This window comes from Sycon ciliatum, chromosome 5 (genome assembly GCF_964019385.1).
Source record: "Sycon ciliatum chromosome 5, ocSycCili1.1, whole genome shotgun sequence".
Taxonomy (NCBI): domain Eukaryota; kingdom Metazoa; phylum Porifera; class Calcarea; order Leucosolenida; family Sycettidae; genus Sycon; species Sycon ciliatum.
The window spans coordinates 1,448,469-1,467,173 of record NC_088647.1 but is presented as its reverse complement, the minus strand read 5'-3'; the positions used below and the strand labels follow the sequence as shown (position 1 = coordinate 1,467,173).

At 49.9% G+C, this 18,705-nt stretch overlaps 2 protein-coding genes across 2 annotated transcripts; both read left to right on the top strand.

The window, feature by feature from the left end:
• The first annotated feature begins 6,009 nt into the window (after positions 1 to 6,009).
• Positions 6,010 to 17,897, top strand: LOC135817123 (uncharacterized). Its single transcript, XM_065330242.1, has 3 exons — positions 6,010 to 6,529; positions 9,206 to 9,703; positions 10,128 to 17,897. The coding sequence occupies exons 2-3, from the start codon at positions 9,227 to 9,229 to the stop codon at positions 17,109 to 17,111; spliced, it is 7,461 nt and encodes a 2,486-aa protein (XP_065186314.1). The 5' UTR covers positions 6,010 to 6,529; positions 9,206 to 9,226; the 3' UTR covers positions 17,112 to 17,897.
• On the top strand, positions 8,028 to 8,537 carry LOC135816511 (small proline-rich protein 2B-like). Its single transcript, XM_065329707.1, has one exon. The coding sequence runs from the start codon at positions 8,028 to 8,030 to the stop codon at positions 8,535 to 8,537; it is 510 nt and encodes a 169-aa protein (XP_065185779.1).
• Positions 17,898 to 18,705: the final 808 nt, after the last annotated feature.

Sequence of the window (18,705 nt, the reverse complement as noted above, 5' to 3'; positions counted from 1 at the left end):
TGAATACATAGTGGAACCGAACATAAATCAGCATAATTCAGCATCTTTGTTGGCATAATTGTGGCATAATCAAAAGCATAATTTGACGATTGGCCGAGCATAGTCCGCCAATGGCTAGTCGTAACTAGCCATTGGCGGACTATGCTCGGCCAATCATCAAATTATGCTTTTGATTATGCCACAATTATGCCAACAAATATGCTGAATTATGCTCGGTTCCACTATGTATTCACGCTGTACATAGAGGATTGAGAAACCACGCATACACACACGGCCATGCCCTAAGCATAATTTTTGTCTAAACCGAAAGATTATGCCGATCTTACACGCCTTACACGTTGAAATCCGTATAATATGCCGGAGCATAATATTTTGACGAAATCCCAAGATTATGCCAAATATTATGCCAGCATAATCCGCCAAGTGATAGTCGTAACCCTCCTCCAGACTTCCTCCAGATGAGATCTTTGTGCAGCGATATTCCTTGCCAGGAAGAACTTGACACAACAGCAGTGCCTTCTGAGATCCACCATAGCGAAGACTGTAGTCTGGATACTCGGAGAAGTATATACCGGAACCAAACTTGCCTCCGTGATGCATTGCAGTACCGACCCGCTCAAGATTAAAGTTCTTCTTCACGATACTTTCCACGTTCCTCGCATCGGTAGTGTGGAAGGCCAAAACTGCTGCATGCTCACTCTCAGTTTTCCTCTCCTTCAACTTCTCCTGGAAAGCAATAAACTTCTCCACCAGCTCTGGCTGCACATAGTAGGTCACTCGGGTGATCTTCATCTGTTCTGCACTCTTCTGTTGCTTGAAGAATGCACTGGTTGCCATGTTCATCACTGCTACCTGGCCACCCTGCAGCACACCTCTGCTTGGTTCGACGGTTATGCGTTCAAACTCTCCATTATGCATGGACTTGCTCTCCAGTGCTGTGTTCAGAACGCTTGCAAGTGCTTTGCACTGGAATTCAACAGCATAGCGAGGTCGGATCAGATTGCATTCGAATAGACAATAGTATCCACCGGCGCCGTTGGCACTCTTGATGAAGCAAGAATCAAACTCACGTTGGTGCGCGCTTGGCAGTGTGCTGGGGAGAGTGTTGAACTCCTGGGTCTTACCCAGATACACATCACACCAGACAATGTAATTGCTTGTTCGACCGGACACATCTTCCAGCGAGAAACATTCTGCACTAGGGACTGTCCACACGGATTGCGAACCAATTGTTTGTTTCATCTTAGCACATCCATCTTGTACAAGTACGGCCAAGACATTGGGATCTTGTACGCTGATTGGTAATCTTTGACTGTCCCCAGTCACAGTCTTCAGTTTCATCCGTTCTTCGTGCTGGGAAATCTCTATGTTGCGATTGCGGATCTCTTGGACGTTGGTGATTTGTGGCTGTCTTTCTTTCTTCATGGTCTTGTCCAGCAAATTGATGCTGGCTTGACGGATCTCTCTGATCCCTGAGTCATCTGTTGTCATAAGCTGGCCAGCAATCTGATCAGGACTGGACTTTTTGGAATTCTCCTCTTCCTGCAATGTCCTGAGTCGTGCCACTTCACTTTCCAGCTTCTTGCGCTTGTCTTCCTGACTTTGGCGTTCAATTCTTTCTCACTCCTTGCAAGGCACTGACTTGCAGACAATGCTCAGTGTGTGCTCTATGTTGTCATATCACCAGGTGACAATATACACTCTAAGTGCTCTGCATTGCATGCCTAATTAATGGCTCTGCTATGTCAAGAGACCGCTACTGTTGTTGTTGCTGCTGCTGCTGCTGCTGCTGTTGTTGTTGTTGTTGATGTTGTTGTTGTTGTTGATTTTTTGGACGGATTCTCCAACAGCAAATGGATGCTTATCGAGAGTCTGCTTGACAGCATAAGAATGCAATGTATTGCGATGCATGTTTTGCCAATCAGATGTCTGGAGTCGAGGGCTGGGCATGGGGTACTAGCAACTAACGCGGTTACTTTCAGAATACTCAATGATTGTTAGATTGACAGCATGAAACATGTGTGAAATTTATCTAATACTTATTTTGAACTACTCGCAGGCAGTCCGCAACGCCGGCTGTCATCGTACATCGTCCCCAAGCGTGGGAAAATGGCACATGCGCCAGCGTGGGACTCGCAGCCTTGCTGGCAGAGAACAGCAGCGAGACCTTTCTATGCAAACAAATTTGTTTGAGCACCTTGGCTTGCAATATCAGCAGTGTTGTGCGAATTTTCTAGCTAGCCTATCATGAGTCGTTTTCAAACAGCAGCACCAGGAGATCCGCGAGCTAATCCGCTCCTCCGTCCGAGAAGGCATTTCCGGGGACGACTCTGGCGAGCCGGATGCTGATATCGCCTGCGCACAAGACCTGAACTCGGCAGGTACTACTGAGGTAGGCTTGACTCTGACGTGCCTGTACATGCATCTCCACCACATGCCCACACCCGTCCCCTGTGTGTTGCACATGTGGCCGAGAGTGGTGGAGAAAGTGCTGCGAGGGGAGTTCGTAGATTTAGCACTCCTCCTCAGGCTCCTGCGCCCCTCAGCAGTGCCCGCTGAACCCTCAGCCAAACGTTTCAGGCTCGAGAACGACTCGGATGGGTCAGTAGTGCTGGCCCCAGCATAGCACTAGCAGAAACAGCGAGAGTCGAGTATAGACAGTGGCCTGGGCCGAAGCGTGGGCAGTGTTGTCCATCATTGTAGGCATGCAACGCACACACTACCTGAACAAACTGTTGGTAGACCAGCATCACGTCCTAAGGGTGTTAAGCATTCTACCCTCAGCAAGAATCTTAGATCAGCTTTTGACTACCCTGATGTTGTGGATGCTCACCTGCGGCAAGAGGGCATGTCTTGGTGTCATGCCAAATAAATCGGGTGGGCATCGCTTGATCATGCATCTTTCAGCCCCGGAAGCTGGTCCGACCCGTGCGCATGCGGTAGTCGTGTCTCTTGCACTGTCATTGCTGTTTTGACTCTGGAGCATGCAACTTGCGGAACATTTGTTCCCACACACTTTCCTTCCCAACCTCCCACCCGTTACCTCAACTCACGTTTCTGGCGCACACATGACGTTGTATTTCTCGCTCAACATGTTTCGGTTGCATATACGGCATCGGGCGTGTTCTTTATCTCTTGCCAATATGCAGATTTGTGCGTGCCATGCCTACATGATGCCAAATCGCCATTGGGGTTATACACCCGGTTTTTTCCCTCACTACTGCGTCCGTCGGCGCGAGGGTTTTTTCCCGGCTGGCTCGGTCCAGGAAAATTAATCTGACGGTCCCAAGTGGTTCTGCATCATGGCCTATTTCTGTTATCCGCATGCACATCTTTCCCATTTGAGACACACTCTGTTCTCAGTGCTTGCTTTCATGCCTCACTCGTGCTTCGGTTCACATCTGGCTGCGGCCAACTACCCTTCAATTTGTGTGTTGTCGCTATTGCTGTCTATAATCTGTGTGTACCAGTATATATGTGGCGCGAGAATGTATTCTTACAATCCATGAGAATATATGCTCTCAACTGTCATGCATACCTTTATATTTAGCATTAGGTGGCTCTACTCAGAGTCATTGGCGGCTCCATGCGGAGTCATTTGCCGGCTCCATGCGGAGTCATTTGCTCCATGCGGAGTCATTTGCCAGCTCAGCTCTAGCGGTCCCGAGCAGAGCTATCATACTAGTTGCTCGACAGAGATGATGTGCTCTGAGCACATCATCTCTGTCAGACGCTACTGATAAAGGCCGGCGACCTAATTAGGGACTCAGTAGCCCCAAGTTCTGCCCGCACATACCCGCCAGGGTCTGGGGCGTATCTGAAGCTGTGTACACAACTGGGATGCCAGCCGAGTAGGCCGTCGGTAAATGACTTACTTGCATTCATCACCCACTGCGTACCCGGTCACAGATCTAGCGCAACCATCCGAGTATATGTATCCGCCGTGAGGTATTACCTCCTCTGCCATGGTGGGCCGTCACACACAACTCAGCACGATAGAGTTACAGCAGCCCTGAAGGGAGCGGAGCGTCAGCAATGGCAGCACCGCCAGCAAGCAGCACCGACACAATGTCAACGCCAGGCTATCACCCAATCAGACCTGCAGCAGCTCTTGACCGTGATCCAGCGCTCCCACTACTGCGAATCGGACAGGTGCATGCTCTGGGCCACCTTCATGACAGCCTTTGCGGGATTGCTCATAGTGAGCGAGGATACTGCCGCCTCTCCCCGCTCCGCTTCGAATGGCCGCACTCTGACCCTGGGTCAAGTCTCACTCACTGGGACTCAGATCAGCATACGACTCGGGATAACGAAGACCTCCCAACGTGGCACTGGGGGCAAGTCATCTTGCAGCCATGGTCCGGCAGCCAGCTCTGCCCTGTCCAAGCAATGCACAAGTACCACGCTATCCGCCACGCAACGCCAACGACGTCACCGCTGTTCATATTCCGAAGTGGGCAATATTTCACAGTCAAAGATGTGAACTACTGGATGACGAGAGCCCTAGATCCGGGTGTTAGCAGTCACTCCCTCAGGATTGGCGGGGCTATTGCAATGGCCGGAAGGAATGCCTCAGCTTGGCAGCTCCAGAAGGCCGGCCGCTGGGCTAGTGACATGTACAAAACGTACCTCCGTGTGCCGGCTGGCCTGCCTACTGGCCAGCAATGAGCCGGCTACACTGCCATGTGTGCATGCGCGTGCTGCTGGGCACTGTTTTTGTATCAATCCTGCCCAAAATACTCTAAGCACTCTGCACCCCCTTATGTGAGAATATGAACTCTCAGCAGCTTGCCCGATTAAGGATCTCTGCTCCAGCCTGGACCACATACTCAAACTCTTTAACGCATTGTGTTGCGCAGTGTCACTGCTAAGCCTATCTGCATGCATGTAGCACAGCGTTTACTCAACCGCGGAAAGAAAGCGAGAAAGAAAATATGGCTAAGAGCAGTGTGTATAAGCGGGGTTGCCACTAACCACTGACTCTTCTTGGGGAAGCAAGCAAAGCCCCTCAGCTGAATTCATTTTGGAACAATTCTCTGCATGAGCTTTCAAGCACTGGCGGCACGCGCTGCCCAGCAGCAGGACCACATGGTCCCAGCAGGACCAGCTGGTCCCAGCATAGACACATTGTGTCCAGCAGCCGGGCCAATTGGCCCCAGCATACAGCAGGACCGTCCGGTCCCAGCAGTCATTTGACTACCTGCGCACAGCCGTGCCCCACATGGTCCCAGCATAGACACATTGTGTCCAGCAGCCGGGCCAATTGGCCCCAGCATACAGCAGGACCGTCCGGTCCCAGCAGTCATTTGACCAGCAGTCATTTGACTACCTGCGCACAGCCGTGCCCCACAAGGGCACAGCAGCATTAGTTAGGATCATTGGCCTTAATCTCTTGCACTGCCTGCCATCTACCAGCATTGTTACAGAATTTTCTACAATCCCGCTTTGCGGGGCCGCCGGGTATAAATGCATTGTTGCAAACAATTCGCTGATTACAAATTCTGTTACAAAACACTTGATATGATCCAGCCGCAGCAGTTCGGCAACCCCAACTTCCACTTGCTTGATGTGCGTGTGGGTGATAACTAGTATAATAACATTAATTTTCAGAATACTTGTAGCTAGCACTGCATGTGTAAGTGGTGCCGCACCCGTCCACATGATGATTGTGATGTCCAACAATGTAATGGTTTGTTGCACTCGGGCCTCGGCCCAGTCATTGCCTGGCATATTCATTTCGGGGGGTTTCCCGTGGAGTTCGCAGAGCAGAGTCTGAAGCAGGGATTCGTAAAAGCCCTGGCCGGCCAGGTTGGTTTCGCTACAAGCACCAAGACCATGAAGACATCATGCCTACAAAATCAACATGGTCAGGAAAGTGCACAGTCAAATGAATGAAAGATGAGATTTCCCAAGCTGCCAAAGGTTACTTTCGAAAGTTTCGATCGTTTCGAAACTCCGGATTCGACAGAAACCAGCACCAACCAAAACTCAACAACAGTATCTGCACGTCGGAGCAAAGGAGCACCAGAATTAACCGTGACTTCTTCGTCCGAACAGTGGTTCCAAGAACGATAGGGGTCTTAGCTTTATATAAGTACAAGGCCATTAGCCATCAGTGTCCTAGCAAAGGTAGGACTGGACGGACTCGCGTATCAGTGTTAGAGCGATCTGGATCAGAAGCTCACAACTAACTTGACAAGCGAGCGATAACGACTGGCCATTGCAAAACATCAGTGAGTCTCTGAAACAAGTTCGATCATCCATCGCCGAGTGAAGGTCCGCCTGTACCGTACTGGCTGTAGCAGTGAGTGCTGCACCCGCAGCTCGTGCTCAAGACAGGTGCCTGATGTTGCCAACACTCAGGAGAGTACTGGATCAAGTCACACGGCTTCAACGCTGTGCTCCACGCACTGCAACAGTGCGTGACCTATGCAGTGCACTCGTAGGCGCTGAGCACCAGCTTTATCAATTATTTTATCGCTGGCTCACACCATCATCTGGCGTAGAACCTCTCATCGAGAGCTGTACGGTAAGTGCCTCTTCCACTCCATACCTGCCTGACCTGCTGACATCATGTTGATGACAACAACTCAGGCTGATGAGTCTGAATCACCTACATTTTGATCTGGGATAGGACGTCACTATTTCAGTCCACAAAACTTGGGAAAAGAGAAGTAATATTTCCACTAAAACACACACACACACACACACACACACACACACACACACACACACACACACACACACACACACACACACGCACGCACACACACACACACACACACACACACACACACACACACACACACACACACACACACACACACCTGGTCCTGGTCCTGGTATACACTGCCATGTAGGTCACGTGTTTTTCGTTGAGCGAGACGGAGACGAGAAGAGACATGAGCGTTGGTGACGGGATAAGTCGTTTTGCCTTTTGAAACGCCTCTGGCAATTCTGACATTGCAAATTCGAACTTGTCCCTTTCATCAGCAGTTGGGCGCCTCAGTGGTGGATCGGTTGCAGTTGTGGATAGCAAAGCCCCTGATCGACTTCCAGCAACGTTCACAAATGGGACAGTGAGCGGTACAGCACGGCTTCTGAATACATAGGCGTACAGGTGAAGAGCTTGTGGCATTGGCAACATTCGGGGCAGAACTGGACTGGGCACAGATATGGACTGCAATGCCACCCTCACTCCGAAACCATCGGTGACACTGGGGGCACACACACACACACACACACACACACACACACACACACACACACACACACACGCACACACACATGCGCATGCACGCACACACGCACACACACACACGTGCACACACACGTACACACACACGTATACACGCATGGTGCCCGGTAGACAAAGGTGCCCATAACTTGCAGGTCCGGATATGATAGATCTGAGTGTTCAGGGTTCTAGCCTACAACCTGTTTGAACGCGTTCCTGTCACTCGAGTTGAACCTTTGAAACTTTGAGTTGAGCCTTGGTGTGAAAGTTGTAGTCTGCAGGTACGGTGACCCGGCAGGCGACTGGGGTACGCATGAGAACTTGGCCACTTATTTAACCATGTTCGATTGGGAATAAGAGCCGAACGCTGCATCAGCCTTCTCAAACCCAAACCAGTGGACGCGGCGTCCGAAAGACTACGACATATGGGCCAATCGCGTTCATCCGTGCTTTATAAGAACGAAATGACGCTTTTAGTGACATTTTGCGTACAAATCCCCATCTGGCAGGGTGCAGTCAACCAGTTTCGGTGGAAGTGCACGAGTTCGATTGGGAATAAAGGAGGAGCGGAGTGTCTCAGCTTCCTCGGACCAAGACCTTTCAACTCAGCACTCCGAAGGTCTCTTTACTGCGATTCAAATCGAATTATATGTTACACCGCTTTTTGGGTTTGTGGAGTCTTATAAACATGTGATAGTTCACTAAAATAATGGTAGTATCGCTGGTGTGCTGTGCTATTTTCCATTATTGTTTATCGTTTGTATGATTCGTTCACAGTAGAGTTAGTGTGATGCACTGTATGCCACCTGACTGTATGCCACCTGACTGCATGCCACCTGACTGTATGCCACCTGACTGTATGCCACCTGACTGCATGCCACCTGACTGTATGCCACCTGACTGCATGCCACCTGACTGTATGCCACCTGACTGTATGCCACCTGACTGCATGCCACCTGACTGCATGCCACCTGACTGTATGCCACCTGACTGCATGCCACCTGACTGTATGCCACCTGACTGTATGCCACCTGACTGCATGCCACCTGACTGCATGCCACCTGACTGCATGCCACCTGACTGCATGCCACCTGACTGTATGCCACCTGACTGCATGCCACCTGACTGCATGCCACCTGACTGCATGCCACCTGACTGCATGCCACCTGACTGTATGCCACCTGACTGCATGCCACCTGGTCACTTCTGTGCTAGTACACAAAGGCAAGCAATGAAAACCTTGGCAAATTCCGTTGTGACTCGGAGTTTCATGGCTGAGCCAATCATCAGACAACCATAATGGAATAGGAGGCTGTGCTAGCACAGGCATGCCCTGTGCTGCTGTGAGCTGTTAGCCTAGCTCTGCTCTACCCAATACCAGTACATGATGCTGTGAGCTGTTAGCCTAGCTCTGCTCTACCCAATACCAGCACATGATGCTGTGAGCTGTTAGCCTAGCTCTGCTCTACCCAATACCAGCACATGATGCTGTGAGCTGTTAGCCTAGCTCTGCTCTAACCAATACCAGTACATGATAATTATAGTGTGTGGTGTTACCTTGTAGGTCTACTGATGCCAGTACATGTACAGCCAGACCTCGCTTATCCGGTCTTCTTTTATACGGATCCCTCGCCATCCGGAAGAAAATCGTTGGTAACTGGTTTACAGCGTATGCCATACATACATACAGTATGTGCGTTCGATTATCCGGTTCCCTCATCTATCCGGATACTTTTGCGGAAAACAGATGCGTGCGGTTAAGCGAGGTCTGACTGTACTGTGAGGTGTTGCTCTGGCTCTGTGTTAGCACATTCTGTGTGATTAGTCGACTAGCGTGAACTTTTCTATTCCAGTTTTGCTGCCATTATAGTCCTGGGAATTGCTCCTTTTGACATCGTTTTTTTCTAATGATGGCGTGTGTTTCGGTGAATGTTTGAATACGTGCATGCACTTGTTTGTGATTCTCAGACTGCCGCCTGATGCACAGCGATGGCTTCAGCCATTCCTAATGGGCGCGCAGGCGGCCAACTGTGGGGAGGTGGAAATCACCCACCAGCCGGCAATGCCAGTGGTTATTCACACGCCAGCTATGAACACAACCAGTACGCTGCCCGGTACAATCCATACCAGGGTGGTGGTATCGAGCTGGAGGTCCTGGAAGATACAGATGATTCCGACAGTGACAGCGATGATCTAGAAGAGCAGAGGTCCTGGAAACGAGCTCGCAGAACCTTTTTAAAGCCTCGCAGGTCTCCCAAGCCTCCCAAGCCACCTCAGCCGAAAATTATTGACTTCAGTCGACGGCGACAGCTTGAAGATGTTACTATGGCGGCCGGCCAAGATAGCTTTGACGTCAGGGAATCTGATGTACATAGCAGCCCCACAGATGATGAGCTTCAGTCACGACCAGAACAGACAGAGCAGCCGAAGCAGCTAAAGCGGCTACAACCTGACAAATTCGACCAGGTGAGCAGCACTCGAATCACTTTTCCCAATGTTTGGGGTGCATTTCTTGGATCCACACAAGACTAATCTCATGCGCTTTACGAATGTGAAATCGCTGTCTCAACCTATCCGAAGAGGCATACCGTCTAAAAATCGTAAACAGTGTGATGTAAAGAGCTGCCAGTGCCAGGAACTTTGCTATTGGCATGTGAAACATCCATACACGAAGCTGTAGCTGTAGCAAAGCGTCATGTACAATTTCAAATTCTACGTCACAGTGTGATTTTCAGACTTAGCTGGTCGATAGATAAAAATTGAGTTTAATGTCGCTTGATTGAGTGCTTTGCGATGACCGTCAACCTGTGCTCTGGAAGTGTGCAGTGAGTCACTAAACAGTATTCTAATGCAATATCTCTGTCCTTGTTTCTTCTTATGTTGCTTGTAGTTGGAACGATCTTCCAAAGCAGCTCCGGCTAGAAAGGCCAAGCCGTGGGCACTGCAACTAGCTAAAGAAAGTGGAAAGACAATGCTTGCCATGAAGCGTCCTGAACAGGAGGACGGGAAACGCCGCTGGAAAACGGGGATTGTTGCACGCGTCATACCTGATAAATCAATCGGTTTCATCCAGCCCCAGCAACAGTCGGAAGACGGCAACACTTCGCTCGATATGCGGTCCGACAACGATGTCTTCTTTCACTTTACCCGTGTGAAGCTGGACGCAATCGCCGGCATGTCTCTCTCGCCTTCCGACGTAGTGAAGTTCAAGCTCGAGGAGACGAGAAAGAAACAAGTGCAAGCCCAAAACGCACGAGCATCAGAAGTAACCGTGACTGCCATCAACTCCACAGCGAAGCAGTTCATTAGCTGGCTAGATGATTTGTGCAGCTTGGTAAAGGCGGACGACAGAGTGACGGCTGTACGATATCTCAATGCTCACCTAATATGGAAGACAATGTTGAATCAGCCAATCAGCGACAAAGATTCAGCCAACACCTTGACTGGCAGAATCATCAAAACACTTCTGGACCTGAAAGACTTCCTCCGCGCGATGCCCAACGTCTTCAAAAACTTGACTGCTGCAATAAGCAAGTGTACATTCTTCAATCCAGTCACTGGAGCATTGTTGGGGTACATGCAGCAAAGTTACCCGGATTGGCAGTTACTTGAAGACTTTCTCCTGGCACTGTGCACCGCAGACAACAGCCTGCTACAGCTTGTTGTGCCATTGGTCAGAAAGATGGTGGATATGCCATCATTCCCACAGGACCGTGTGAAGCAGTGCCTATTGAAGTTTCTACAATGTACGGTTGTCACGACAACTGACAATGATCCGGAGACATGTTCATGGAGCAACTTGCCGCTTGCGCCGACCAGCACTGAGCTGACTGGTCAGCTTATCACCACGGCAACTGGAGAATGGTCAGCCACAGCGTACACTGGTCCAGCTCTCCCGGTTGTTCGTCGTCATGGCAACTACAAATCAGTTGATGATTATCTTGACACTTACTTCCGGCTGCTGCGAGAGGACTGCTTTGCTGCACTGAAAACCGGCGTACAGAACCTGCTTCAAGGAAAGCTAGACATCCGTGACATGAACGTTTACTACCAGGTGAAGCTAGATGCAATGGAATCGCTTGTAAAAGACAAGAACAAGAGGCGCCAACGTGGTATCGGTCAGAGCAGCTCGGGATTCTCCCTTGGGATCAGAGTGAAGCCTGTACGTCCTGTCAAGGACTGGCAGAAGACAAGTGCCCTGATGTATGGCAACCTGGTGTGCATCACAACCGACGGTTCGTTCAGCAATCCGCTGTGGGCTACTGTACGCAGCAATGCCAATATGGCCACAGAGGGTATTCTGCTGGTGGACCCGTGCACTGATATCAACGGTAGTGACATGGCAGAGTTCATCAGCAGAATGAGAAGTGCCTCACCTCACACCACGCTCATGTTGGAGTCCCCAGCTTACTACAAAGCCTATCAACCTGTGCTACTCTGTCTTCGGGATATGACTTCCGAGGACATTCCGTTCACCGAGGAGATTGTTGACTGTCTTAAAGATACCGAGTATCCTCCCGAGTATCTGGATACACACGCCATCTCAGAGGAAGCTGGTGACGCACAGAGTGACACTAAGAAGAAGCGTGAAATCTCGTTTGACCCGACATGTCTTTACAAGCCATTGCCAAACGAAGATGCTGACAAGGAGGAGTCGGCCAGCAGCAGCACTGCAATCAGGAATGATGCAGAACCACTCGTCGTTCAGAAAATTTCGGAGTTGGGGGGTGTGGTGGCCGCACCTAGCCTGCAAGAAAGCTGTGCTGTTGCGAGTATTAACCATACCAGTAGCAAAGCAGACATGCTCAGCGCACAGCACAAGCCTGATACACGGACAAGGCTACTGGACACCGTCCGCCAGCTGGAAAGCAGCAGTGATGGGATGTGTCATCGACAATGGGGGATTTTCTCCTCGGCTGTTTCGGCACTACGGGGTCCTCCAAGCATGACTCTGCCGGATGTGCTCAATCTGTTGGAGGATGATGATGCAGACCTTTGCGTTGACCTGTCACAGCGCAAAGCAATAGCACATACATTGAGGCATCGTCTAGCACTGATCCAAGGTCCGCCCGGTACAGGCAAGACGTACATTGGCATTAAGTTGGTTCAGCTCTTGCTGACAGCGTCGAGCTTGAAGCAGAAGGTCTTCCTGGTCCTCACCTACAAGAATCATGCCCTGGATGAGTTCCTACTCGCCTGCATGAAGTTTATGAGAGTTGTGCGTGCCGGTGGTCGATCCGATAATGAAGCACTGGAGTCACGCAACATCAACCGAATCCGTGTCGTGGCAGGACATAGCGAACATGAACGAATTGGCAAGCGAAAAGCAGCTAATGACTTACAGGACATTGTTCAGGAGTTGTCTGACGCCACGCACTTCTCCGTACACGGTTTTCTGACCTATGCCAGTCCTACGCAGATCATGAAGCTGCTGTTTGGTGTGGAGAAAGACCGCTTGAGCTATGCCGATTACATGAAGCTGAGTGGCATATTCCCGAAGGGTGACCTAGATGAATGGCTACTCGGCGTTGACCAGTCCGCTCTACTGCATCTTGTACAGCTGGCACTCGCAATGTGGCTTCCCGGCCAACAAATCTTCGACCAATTACGCCAGACAATGGAATCATCCCAAGCGAATGCGACGGGAACAGCCCAGTTTACTCCAGTGCAGACTCAGAAAAGCGCAGGTGAAGCTGAATCCAGCGAGGATGACGAGGAACGAAAGGAAACCCTGCAACATCGCAAAGGCGGCAGAGCAAAGGAAGATCCTGTACGCCTGGTCTACTGGGATGTCATCCGTGATGCTTGGCCAAGAGAGATTCCGGGTATGGAAGGTCAGGCACACCAAGTAGCCACAGAATTGACGTCAGCTCTTGAAGATGATGTGTGGCGGTTGGACGGCATTCGCAGGGCGATATTTGTGCAGCATATCATCTCGTTGCGCAAGCAGGACTGCCGAAGAAGACTCGAGCAGGCAGTGTACCAGTTCACACACTGCAGCGAGCAATTGCGCCTTCATACAGCCTTAGAGAAAGCACAGCACCTGAAGGAAACAGGCGCCATCATGCTTGGAATGACAATCACTGGTGCATCCATGAACCATGAGCTTCTCGCTGCACTCAAGCCTAGTGTTGTCATTGTGGAAGAAGCTGCTGAGGTACTTGAACCACAGATTGTTGCTGCTCTTGGTCCATGGGTTCAACACTTGATCATGATCGGAGATCACAAGCAGCTACGACCATCCGTTGAGTCGTACACTCTGGTTAAAGATCACCACTTTGATATTTCAATGATGGAACGACTGCTCAATAACAAGATGCCACATGGATTGCTGCTGACACAGAATCGCATGCGGCCAGAGTTCAGTAAACTTCTTCTGGATATCTACCCAGATTACAAGGACAACCTGTCAGTTGTGTCGCAGAACAAGGTCCCGGCGTGTATGGCTGACTCGATGTTCTTCTGGCACCACACGCACAAGGAAGACAAAAGCAGGAGCGTTGAGAACAGAGAAGAAGCAGAGATGGTCGTTCGTCTTGCACTCTGGTTTGTTCAGCAGGGTTATGATCCCGCGGATGTCACAATTCTCACACCGTATCTAGGACAGACAAGACGGGTGCGACGCCTTATGCAGGACAGTCTTTCTTCGGTGTTTGACATTCAAGATCACCCTGATTTCATCGCGGAAGTTATGGAAGAGGAATCACTTCTCCAAGATGCAAGAGGTGAGAAGAAGCCTCTACAGCCGACTGCAGAGCAAATCAACAAGGCAAGAGACCGCCACAGCGTGCAGGTGCACACAATCGATCGTTACCAAGGTGACGAGAACCAAATCGTGATTGTATCACTGACCAGGTCTAACCCGGAAGGCAAGATTGGATTTCTGGATCAGCTGAATCGACGCTGCGTTGCACAATCGCGGGCCAAGTGTGGCATGTACTTTGTTGGCAACTTCATGACCGTGCAAGCATCAGCTAATTGGAAGTTCTTGCTGAGTGGTTTGCAGGAGAAAAGCCTGGTGTCTCCAATCCTGCAACTGGCTTGCCAGAAACATCCCTCTGCTTCGGTTAAGGTTAAGTCAGCTAAGGACATCCCAATCAACAGGAACGATTTCTGCGACGAGCCATGTGGGATTCTAATGCCGTGCGATGTGCACAACTGTCAACGCCGTTGTCAACCATGGCACCCGCACAAGATTTGCCGCCAGCAAGTGGATTTCGAGTTCAGTGTATGCGGCCACGCTTCAACCAAAGAGTGCTACCAGCCAGAGAGTGCCTTGAAATGCACCAGCCCAAAGCAGTTCATATGCCCGGGTTCAAACTGCACAAAGGTGTATGTACGACAATGCCATGATGTTGCCGCGGAAGATGAAATATCATACCGATGCAAAGAATTAGTTACCCTGACATTGCCATGCCAACACAAGGCAACCAAGGTGTGCAGCGCCAGAGACCCTCCATGCGAGTTTCCATGCAGCAAGACTCTGGAGAAATGCGGTCACATCTGCTCAGCTCTGTGCGGTGCAAACTGCAAGTCAGTGCCTTGCAAGGAGTGTGAAAGAATTGAACGCCAGCGTCAGGAAGACAAGCGCAAGGAGCTGGAAAGTGAAGTGGCACGACTGCAAACATTGCAGGAAGAGGAGAATTCCAAAATGTCCAGTCCTGATCAGGCTGTTGGCCAGCTTATGAAAACAGATGACTCAGGGATCAGAGAGATCCGTCAAGCCAGCATCAATTTGCTGGACAAGACCATGAAGAAAGAAAGACAGCCACAAATCACCAACGTCCAAGAGATCCGCAATCGCAACATAGAGATTTCCCAGCACGAAGAACGGATGAAACTGAAGACTGTGACTGGGGACAGTCAAAGATTACCAATCAGCGTACAAGATCCCAATGTCTTGGCCGTACTTGTACAAGATGGATGTGCTAAGATGAAACAAACAATTGGTTCGCAATCCGTGTGGACAGTCCCTAGTGCAGAATGTTTCTCGCTGGAAGATGTGTCCGGTCGAACAAGCAATTACATTGTCTGGTGTGATGTGTATCTGGGTAAGACCCAGGAGTTCAACACTCTCCCCAGCACACTGCCAAGCGCGCACCAACGTGAGTTTGATTCTTGCTTCATCAAGAGTGCCAACGGCGCCGGTGGATACTATTGTCTATTCGAATGCAATCTGATCCGACCTCGCTATGCTGTTGAATTCCAGTGCAAAGCACTTGCAAGCGTTCTGAACACAGCACTGGAGAGCAAGTCCATGCATAGTGGAGAGTTTGAACGCATGACCGTCGAACCAAGCAGAGGTGTGCTGCAGGGTGACCAGGCAACTGTGATGAACATGGCAACCAGTGCATTCTTCAAGCAACAGAAGAGTGCAGACCAGATGAAGATCACCAGAGTGACATACTATGTGCAGCCAGAGCTGGTGGAGAAGTTTATTGCTTTCCAGGAGACGTTGAAGGAGAGGAAAACTAAGAGTGAGCGTGCAGCAGTTTGGGCCTTTCACACCACCGACGCGAAGAATGTGGAAAGTATCATGGAGAAGAACTTTGATCTTCAGCGGGTCGGTAAAGCAACGCGTCACCGAGGCAAGTTTGGTTCCGGTATATACTTCTCCGAGTATCCGGACTACAGTCTTCGCTATGGTGGATCTCAGAAGGCACTGCTGCTGTGTCAAGTTCTTCCTGGCAAGGAATATCACTGCACAAAGGTCTCATCTGGAGGACGTCTGGAGGACGGTTACGACAGTCATGTGTATGCTGCTGATAAGCAGGGTTACGGCAAAGAGCTGTGCTTCTTCGATGTGGACCAGATTCTACCCCTCTTCCATGTGGAGTTTGACAAGGTTTGGCCACAGTCCAACCAGCCCAAACAGAACTATCATCAGCAGCTTCCACCTCCTCCTGCTCATGCCAGTCCAGGAATGTATGGCCCAGGTATCTCTGAGTCAGGACGCAAGACAGCTGCTGGTCACCATAACATCGCTAGTATGGATGCACCACCATCGTTTGCCAGCGGAGAGAACGCTATGCACACGGGCATGGCTGGACTGAATACGTATTCAGGATATGCTGCTGGGCACAATCCCCTCGCACCTTTTGTCACTGACACTAGCGTGGTGTCTTCGTTCTTTCATTATCCAGGAGCACATCTGAATGCAGCAAATGCAGCAACAGGAGCCACGGCTGCTGGCTCGAGTTTTCCAACACTTTCTGGCGCAGCTGAGGAGAAGAACCCTGCAGTCGAGTCTCAGCAAACATCCAGGCAGTCATCGCCTGGTGACTGCCAAGTTTCCAAAGATGGGTGGTGGGATGATGGTCTCGAGTCTGGCACTCTGCCCAGTACAGTGCGCGATGCAAACCAGCAGCAACCTGCGCGTCCAGGCAGCATTGCTGATGGGCGTCATGGCGCCAGCCCAGGTGTTAGTGCTGCTAGTGCGTCTGCTGCAACAGGCCGTGGTGGTCATGTCAGTACAGGACCTGGCAAGAGTGGATACGGTCGAGGACCTAATCGTGGTGGTTATGGCCAGGGAACACTTCATGGTGGCAATCAATATGGACGAGGTGGCGGAAGTTTCGGAAGTCGTGGTGGGTTTGCTGGTACGGATAGTCAAGCTGGTTGGCAGAGCAGCCGTGGAGGTGGTGGTGGTAGTGGAGGTGGTGGTGGTAGTGGTGGTGGTCGTGGCAGTCAGAGTGCTTACAGCAGCACCAGCCAAGGCTACACAGACAGACGAGGCGGTGGTGGTCGTGGAGGCCACAGCACAGGTCCTGCTAGTCAATCCGATGGCACTTCAGGCAACCGAAGTGCCGGTGCCGGTGTCGGTGGGCATCGAGGCCGTGCTAGTCGGGCACGAGGGCAGAACAAGAAGTATTAGAGCGAGCTAGGTGCAGTGGAAAAAGTGAGTACACGACTCCGCTCACCAATTCCAGGAGACATTGTGCTTTGTTTGTTTCCCATTCTCAACAGCACTCCTATTTCTTTTCTTTCCGGTGATTTAACGTTTTGCATTATTTTTGCTTATTTCTGTGAGAGCCATGATTGGACGTGTTCACGGATACAGCCGGGCGATATGTTATGGTGTCCATGGCTAAGCACATGTAAATTACACTATTGTCGGCTCAGAGGTTTGCCGCATGTCTTTTCCCATCGCTGCGTGAACATTACTGTACTTTCTTCTTTTGCTTCCACTGCATGGAGTCTAGGTTGTCCTTCCACTGCATGAAGTCTAGGTTGTGCTTCAACTGCATGGAGTCTAGGTTGTCCTTCCACTGCATGGAGTCTAGGTTGTCCTTCCACTGCATGGAGTCTAGGTTGTCCTTCCACTGCATGGAGTCTAGGTTGTGCTTCAACTGCTAAATCAGAGCACACAATTCCTTTTAAATCAGAGCGGTTTGTTCTAAGACTGATTGCTCTACCTGATCAGCGTGATGGTAAATGCCCGCATACCACTGTATATTGCACTGCATTGACGGTGTTCTAACTCAAGACATCATGTTCTCAATCTGCGGACACTTACTTATTTCTATACCTTTCCATCACACAACTATTGTTGTGCCTGCATTTCTCATTGATACATACCCACTGCATGCCGGCTGTCCAATAGTTCTGCGGCGGCATTATTAATTTTGATGTTCCAAGACCACCGGAAACGGATCTTTGATACTGTAGTGCTCAGATAGACTGGTGGCAGGCATGGGAGACTGCCAGGAGACGCGTGACTGACATGCAGCTGGGAAGAACTGAGATCAATATCAAAGGAGTCGTCCATGAATATTTCAAACGGAAAGAACTTCTTCAAAGGAGTTACAGTTAGAAGATCCAAAAAGATAATAAATTGAGTTTGATGACGTAATTCCTTGGAATTGTGACTAATAAAAATAGAACAATCTTCCAAACAGTCAGAATGTATAGAAGGGTATTAGCAAACATAATAATGAGCTGGACTTTTTATCAAAAGACTGTAGGGCACAAGCAGTTTGTAAGAGACATCTGCATCATTTGTACGAGGTGGTTTGGCTTTTTTTAACATGGTTGTGAAATGACGTTTTTTCAGTCACTTCTAGACAAGCTACTTCCAAATGAATTGTTGCAAGTGGAAGTGCTATCCTTCATGCCCGTTGTGTCCAAAAATGGGAATGATCCCACTTTGGAAAGTGTCTTGAATCATGTCCTACTTTCACAGTATTCTCAGGATTCAAATAATCGGTGTGTCATTTTTTAACAAATTTGTAAAATGGCATCACAAACTGGGATATTCGGTCATCAATGTTCTGAAGTTGATAGATATCATTTCAAGGATTGCTAGTGGATGAAAATTAATCTGTGAACAGAGGAGTGAACTGCATTGTATGCTGCGAAAGCCGTGTTTTTGTATGTTGGACTCAGTAGAGTATCCAGCCCCTATATGATGTCCAACCCCTATATAGAGTCCATTGGTCCAAAATCCACTGTACAGAGTCCAAACTTGG